Source organism: Pteronotus mesoamericanus, unplaced genomic scaffold (genome assembly GCF_021234165.1).
Source record: "Pteronotus mesoamericanus isolate MK-2021 breed Mesoamerican mustached bat unplaced genomic scaffold, CSHL_Meso_final contig_101, whole genome shotgun sequence".
In the NCBI taxonomy this organism is placed as follows: Eukaryota; Metazoa; Chordata; class Mammalia; order Chiroptera; family Mormoopidae; genus Pteronotus; species Pteronotus mesoamericanus.
The window spans coordinates 24,020,641-24,028,293 of record NW_026555001.1 but is presented as its reverse complement, the minus strand read 5'-3'; the positions used below and the strand labels follow the sequence as shown (position 1 = coordinate 24,028,293).

General features: G+C 51.5%; 1 protein-coding gene across 3 annotated transcripts; it reads left to right on the top strand.

Moving 5' to 3' along the window:
- The first annotated feature begins 726 nt into the window (after positions 1-726).
- Positions 727-5,226, top strand: LRATD1 (LRAT domain containing 1). 3 transcript variants are annotated; one of them, XM_054569521.1, is made up of 2 exons: positions 727-948; positions 1,939-5,226. In XM_054569521.1, the coding sequence occupies exon 2, from the start codon at positions 1,975-1,977 to the stop codon at positions 2,854-2,856; it is 882 nt and encodes a 293-aa protein (XP_054425496.1). In that variant the 5' UTR covers positions 727-948; positions 1,939-1,974; the 3' UTR covers positions 2,857-5,226. The 3 variants fall into 3 exon arrangements, with proteins under 3 accessions (XP_054425496.1, XP_054425504.1, XP_054425513.1); XM_054569529.1 differs by lacking the exon at positions 727-948 and adding an exon at positions 982-1,014; XM_054569538.1 differs by lacking the exon at positions 727-948 and adding an exon at positions 1,773-1,822.
- Positions 5,227-7,653: the final 2,427 nt, after the last annotated feature.

Genomic DNA, 7,653 nt, shown 5'->3' with positions numbered 1-7,653 from the left:
TATCCTACTAGCAGCGTTTGTGATGCACCCCTTTCACAGACAGAAAAGCAGAGGCTAAAATCATTGGCCTAGTCAGGAAATGGGCTGGCCAAGGCCCAGGCTTCTCAACCCAGTGCCAGTGCCTGGACAGAGATGAGCCTAACTCACTAGGTGCGATTTCAAAAGTGAATGTGCCTGGTAGGAAAAGGTGTGGGGCACCGGGGCCAGCCCAGGGGCCATGGGGCACCCAGGCTCTGGGTGCCCCAGCAGGGCCCCCCAGGTGCCTGCCTCCAACAGCGGCGCTCCCCGCAGTGCCTGGGGTGCACTGGGGCTCCTTCTCCATCCCCAGATTCAGCTTCCCTGCTGGAGCCCGTATTCCCTGAACACAGGCCACTGGCTGGCGGTGCCCTCAGATACACTCTGCTTAGAGGAGCTCGGGGGTGCGGGCCAGAGCGCAGTGGCACACGGCAGAAGCACCGGCCTCTCAGAGGGTCCCCAAAGCACTCACACCTCCGCTCTCGGAGCAGCGGCGCGGGTGCGCGCGTGTCCGTGTGTCTCCGTGCCCTGGGACTGAGCAAGGAGGGGCGAGCAGGCGCTGGAAACCCCGCCCCTACTCACCTCCCTGCCAGCAGAGATTGACAGGGCTTGGGCACCTGCCCCAACCAATGAACGCGTCCCAGGGCGGGCCCTGGAACCAGCGACTCCAGCTACTTAGAGTCGTTGTCTCAGCCGTTGGAAACCAGAATCCAGTCGGGACTGTGCAGGTGGATCAGGCGCCCCAGCCCAGGGTGGACCGCAGACTCACCGGCACCTCACGGAGCGCCGCACGGCACCGTTCCGCGCGGGGCAGAGCGGAGCCGCGGCCGCATACGCTGACCAAGACCCACTTGCAACCACTGCCTCCGCAGCACCCATGGGGACCGGCAGACTTTAAAGGAGTTTGGGGTTTCGGGAGCAGGGAAATCACGGGTACGGAAAGCCGGCTTTCTTTGCCTTGGAGACGTTTTTTCTTCGATTGTTTGGACCTTGTGCCCGGTAGGAGGGAGAGGGTTTGGGGGGTTGAAAGTGGACCTTCCTACACAGTCCACGCGCATACCTTCTCCCGCACACATGCACCGCACTGGCTTCCCCCTTCCTTCCCTTGCCTCTTTGTTAGGTTATTTTAGACAGAGCAGCCTCGCCCTGGCGCAGCGCGATGGACTCTGCTGGGCAGAAGGCAAGAGAAGTAAGGGACAGAGCGCACCTGCCTGTGTGGCCAGGTGTGCCCGGGTGCGTGGGTGTCGGTGCCTCGGCGTGGGTGCGAGTGCAGGACTGGTATTGTGTACGAATGCGGGGGCCTGAGTGTGTCATCGCGAAGGCTTGCCATTGTGTGTATCTGTGACATTATCACACCAGCGTACCGGCCTGTGTCTAGACTCCAAGTGTGCAAAATTGTGCTGGTGACAAGTGAGTGCCTGCGAATGTGTCCGACTGTCATTGTGCGAGGCGCCGTCAGGGGAGGAGTGCGACCTCGTGTAAAACTGAGAGGTGGGCTGGAGAGGGCGGGGACAGCAACGGGAGCGGAGCTTGCTCCGAGCTCGGGGCCTTAGGCTCCTCTCCCTTCCAAGGGGCCCCTCTGTCCTTTCCTAGGAGTCGGTCTCCCGCGCTGCCACCACCCGCACGGTCCTCCCCACTGGGACCCCACACGCCCCCAGCCTGCCTGCCTTTTCTCTCGTGGGAGTTGGAGCCGGTTCCGGAAGGGTCCGAGGCCAGGCTGTGTGGTGGCGTCCGCTCTCGCTAGTCAGAAGGGTGGCTTCTTTTCCTGTCCTGCCCCAGGGGAGGCACAGGAGACTCCGCTGGCGAGGTGACTCCAGGAAGGTCTCGTGGGCGGGCGGGCGGGCAGGTCCCAGGGGCGCCACACGTCCTGGGGAGGGACAGCTCGACTCTGACCCTATCTCTGCCTCTCCTCTGATTCCGCAGATCCCCGCTCCGGGCCCTGGCCTCGCCGCGTCATTGATGGGCAACCAACTGGACCGCATCACCCACCTCAACTACAGCGAGTTGCCCACAGGGGACCCGTCTGGGATCGAGAAGGACGAGCTGCGGGTCGGGGTCGCCTACTTCTTCTCGGATGAGGAGGAGGACCTGGACGAACGTGGCCAGCCCGACAAGTTTGGTGTGAAGGCCCCCCCGGGCTGCTCTCCCTGCCCAGAGAGCCCGAGCCGCCACCACCACCACCTGCTGCACCAGCTGGTCCTTAACGAAATCCAGTTCTCCGCGTTTCGGGGCCAGGAATGCATCTTTTCCAAAGTGAGCGGTGGCCCTCAGGGCGCAGACCTGAGCGTCTACGCGGTCACTGCGCTGCCAGCGCTCTGCGAGCCCGGCGACCTGCTGGAGCTGCTGTGGCTGCAGCCGGAGCCCGAGCCGCCGGCGCCAGCCCCGCACTGGGCCGTCTACGTGGGCGGCGGGCAGATCATCCACCTGCACCAAGGCGAGATCCGTCAGGACAGCCTGTATGAGGCGGGCGCGGCCAACGTGGGCCGGGTGGTGAATAGCTGGTACCGCTACCGCCCGCTGGTGGCCGAGCTGGTGGTGCAGAACGCCTGCGGCCACCTGGGCCTCAAGAGCGAGGAGATCTGCTGGACGAACTCGGAGAGCTTCGCCGCCTGGTGCCGCTTTGGCAAGCGGGAGTTCAAGGCGGGAGGGGAAGTGCCGGCCGGGACGCAGCCTCCGCAACAGCAGTACTATCTCAAGGTGCACCTGGGTGACAACAAAGTGCACACAGCCAGGTTTCACAGCCTGGAAGACCTCATCCGCGAGAAGCGCCGCATTGATGCCAGTGGTCGCCTGAGAGTGCTCCAGGAGCTCGCCGACCTGGTGGACGACGGCAAGGAGTAGCCTGGGGGCGTGGCCTGCCCTTCCTGTCTCCCCTCGCGCGCGCGCCCAGCTCCCCTCCCAGCACCAGGGCTCCCCAGCTGACAGTTCACCACCCTAGTCCCCTCGCCGGCGTCTGCCGCAGCGGGGGGCCAGTGCCCAGCTGCACCCCAGCACCCCTCGAGCAAGTGGCAGGAAGTCTCAGGAACTGGCCTCGGGAATGGGACTGCGAGGGCAGCTGTACGCGCCTGGCTGAGACCCCGAGGGGGCGGTAATCCTGTTGGGAAGCCCAGCGTGGGCTTTCCCTTTGAGTTAGTTCTAAGGGGGAAAGGAGAATGGACTAAGGGGAGCAGGGACTCGACCGTCCCTGCGAGTCACTGCCCAGAGACTGTCACCCCACCTACTGGAAAGGCACCATCCCCGCCCCAAACGCGCGCACCAGGACGGGCCGGAGGTGAGAATTGGTATTTTCAGGGCGCAGTTCAGCTCCTCTATGGATGTGTCCCCACACTGCAGGATTTCCAAGAAATCGAGCCTGCCCCTTTTGCACTTGGGACTCGTTCCACAAGCGAGCACCTTTGGGACTCGGGATTATCCCCAGGCAGCCCGCGACTGTTCCAGCGCTCCAGCCCCAGGTCTCCCCACATTGTACTCCAGGCTCCAGGCTAAGCTAGATAGTGTTTGCTTCCTTTTCTTTCCACCGAGGGAAGAGCACCGCCCCCTACCTCCCAGGCACGAGGGAAGCCTTCCCCTCCCGGAGGAAAATGGCGCAGCTAATTTGGTGAGGAGCCCGGCCCTGCCCCGGAGGGGGGGCGAGGGGGGGCTTGGAGAAGGTGGTCCTGGTGTCTGGGAACTTGAATTTGTGGAGAAGGGCACTTGTTCTTAACCCTGAATTGCTCCCTCCTTGGGCTGCATTTCAAAAGTAATCACTTTTCTAAAGGGGTTGCAGGAGAGGGAGGGGAAGGTATGGCAGCATTCCAGACACCAGCACTAGCGTAGCACCATAGCCAGCGTATTTAGTTTGGCTTTTCCTAACGTGGAAATCTTCAAAGGTGGGGAAGTGGAAATAAAGTTTTAAAAATGAGGGGGCAGTTCCCCAACTATGTCAACAAAGCCGACCGTGTTGATGTTTTTATTGACCATTTTAGCAACATGCTAATAAAATTTCAAATTGAAATTTTTATTTTCATGGCTTTAATCCATGATAGTTTAAATACTGGGGGCCATTAAGGGTGGACTTAGCTACCAGCTTAGCTAACATTGCCTTTCGCTCTGTTTTTTCTCAAATCCTTTGAGAATTCTGTCTGTGAATATTGTAGTTATTTTTTCTGGCTTTAAATGGCAGCCCTCCCTGGTCACGGTGGAGTTGTTAATGGGTGTGCCTATTGTGCTGAGTTTCTGTCAGTGGAGGGGTTTCCCGCTTTGGTGGAAGTTGCTAGCAGGTTCCATGGTGTTTCTTTTCTCTGTGTTGTAAACTGTTACCATTCCACATTTCGAGGTCTAGTTTTCTTCCTCTCTCCTTGAGCTTCTTAAAAAAAGGAAGCTAGAGTTGGTGGCTTTTGCCCCTTCTCTGTGGCCACTCCCAGAATTCATTCCTGAACGTCAGAAAAGACTTGTAAGATGAGAACAAGCGTGCATCTTTCAAAACATTGCAGCTGTTTGAAACCCCTTCCTTGGGCAGGGATTTAGCAGCTTCTCTCCCTGGGCCGCAGCCCCCAGCCTGGCTATTAATTCAGTGTGTGTCAGACATCTACAGCAAGGACGCCGCTTTCCAGGGAATTTGTCAAATGATGGTGTTTAGCTAATCATTGCAAGCAGTTGCCGATCGACAGCTGTGATTTAGTTGGACAGCAAATATTATGGCCAACGCAGTCTCTTGGCATTTCAAAAATAATGCAATAAAAACTAGTCGAGATTAGCTGAGGCTGGAAATGCCTTTTTCATGGTAAATGACTCATTTGTTTTGTGTTTTGATTTTCATCCTGGATTCATTCCCTGATCTTGAATCAAAAGGTCAGATCAATGGAATATGAACTAAAGTATTTTTCTTAAGCTTATTGAGTGCTTTATTTTTTAAAAAGAAATGTTTAACTGCATAATGCTTTTCTTTCAGCACATACAATGACAAAACTTTTGTACTAACTCACTCGCCTTTGCATGTATGGAGCACTGAACGTCATAGACTTCCCTCACGTACTCCCCTTTCAAATCACAGATGGCAGGTCACCAGCCGCGATCCTTTATTGTATCTGCACACCCCACGTTCTTTGCTGTGCCCTCCTACTGTATCTTGGCGCTCTGCTGTATTAAACACCATCCTGAGCAATTGTTCCAACAGGACTCCTTGACATTTTGTCTTCCACCTGTCACTCAGAGGATGGGACTTCAGCAAACGCAATGAGTCTGTCTCTATCACACCTAGCGCTACAGTTTATTTCCTCTGATGGCACATAATCTGATTTGTCTCTTATGAACAGGGTCACGATGACAGAGGAATGGCTTAGCAGCTTTATACGTGCCCAAACGAGTCCGGCAATAAAAATGAGTTTGGCAGCCACAGAAGCATTCATTACGATATCATTCTATTAAGAATTGGGTTGATGATGATACTTCTACAAATTCACACAGTATAACACTGGTTACAGAGGGAACTTAAAGGTGGTGTAAGGTTTTTCATATTCCAATTGAAATAATCACGGATTATCTGTCGGTCAATGTTAATAATAGCCAGCAGCAGAATAAGTCTAATCATAGTGCACCGTGGAGAAGATAGTATCAAAATCTTATCTAATAGCTTTGTCCTGAAAAGCATGGGTATTTTAGGGTGTTATTAATGGTGTGAGTGAAACCCAGAAGGTAGCAGTTCCCTTGGAAGACAGCGTGGGCACACTTGATTTTTATTATGAGTGAACATAATGCCCCTGGATTTTACCAGGGTTACAGACATTAAGCCTAAAGCCTCCTGACATTGAATAGAAGTCAGGAATTTAGATTTGGTTTCCATTACCCTCAAAAGGACAGAGGTTCCTAGGAACATGGATGCTGTGCTAAGCGCAGCTGAGCTGGAGATGGGTCCAGCCCCCGTTCCAGCAGAGACGAAAACTATCCTGAAACCTCCGTCCTCTCTCCGCTTTCAGAGCATCATTCTGCAAAGCAAGCTACTAAAAAATATATAAGTATTTTTCTCCAAGGCGTGCTCTGCTCTACATTTTGTTATTTAAAAAAATGGCAGGGGGAAGGAGGGCGACTAAGGATACTTTCAATAAATCAGCCCTGAAATACTGTGGTTCCCAAAGTGTATACTTTTGTTTTAAAAAGAAATCCAAGAGGAGTAACATGTATTGCATTTATTTTTCAAAAAAAAAATTAAAATATATCAATGAGCCAAATAAGTATATGCATTTAAAATTCCTCAATATTTAAAAATTTAAATACCTGTCATGACTGTTTTATTAAAAGCAAGAGTAATCTACATTCACTTAAGGTTGGCAAACACTAGTGCCAGGCCAGAACATCAAACGTAGAAGCAGCTATAGGCTCCGGTGATGTTAGGTGATTTTGCTAGATTCTAACAATGTTAATATTTATCATCCTCTTTGTGTCATGTTTCTAAGAGGAATGGTTTTGTTTGAAGATTTTTTCCAGAAAAGCGTGCTGTTGGTGTTTACAAAATAATGAGTTACCTGAATAATTAGCGTACGCTAACAGGCTTCAAACATCACCACATCGACTTTGTTTAGTGTGTGCCTTCAACACGCCCACAGATCCAGTGTCTCAGTCACCTGTAAGTGGAGCGGAGTCATGTGTCGCTGCAGCTGACACAAATCGCACAAACATCACGGAGCAACCTAATTTCTTTGATACACGTGCACATCTTCAAAGCTTTCTGCTTTCTCTTTTGTAAGCAAATGATGAGAATCCGATTAGGTTTGCCTTTCAGAAATGGTTCGCCACGGGCGTAAAGGGGCCGCAGGTGAAAAGGACAGGCTTTCAGGTTTCTGGAAACATTAAGAACTGTGTTTAGAAAAGGACTGTCTAAAACCCTGCTAAATTTTGGTTGATAGTTATTAACTACTGGTAGTTGGTGTGTGTGTATATGTATATATGTATATACACACACGTATATACACATTTACATATGTATACTATATGTGTACATGTACATATATAATTTCTACCTATAGCTCCTAATTGTGATTTCATTCAGAGATATATACATATGTGTAGATATGTACATGCTACATACAGACTATTTTAAAACAAAACAGAGAATGCCTTGAGCTATCCAAAAACTGGAGGAAAGATTTTAGGGGTCAAAGTAGCTAAGGGGGAACTGGGGTAGCAAAACAGCTATGCCTAAAATTAGGCATAAACAAAGAGAAGAAAGTGTGGAACTTGCAGACACATTTAGACAAATATGTTCCTTGCTTTTCTAACTGAAAAGACAAAAGATTCAAAGGAAAGCTGTAAAGATTAGGAAGTAATTGAAAAATAAGGCGCAAGATGAAGTGCGGAGGTGAGGAGATGATAGAATAAGCTAATAAGCTTTTCAACGGGGGATACCTGTTTCCCATTCTAACCAAAAACAGTAAAGCTCTTATTTCCCCAATATTTAATAATTTACAAAATCTCCTTGATATCATAGCTCATATCTTGTGTGTTTACCTCATTGCAGCTTGCAATATAAGACCTTTAAGTATCTGAATATGTCTTGGAAAAGGAAAAATGGTCTTGCCTATTGTTGCTGAGGGTGGGTTTTGTGACGGTTCATTCTCCAGTAGCACCCAGATGAAGAGTTCACCATGCTGTGGGCTTTAATCC

Coding starts and splice junctions, on each gene's coding strand:
- LRATD1 (XM_054569521.1), top strand. CDS start 1,975: ATGGGCAACCAACTGGACCGCATCACCCACCTCAACTACAGCGAGTTG.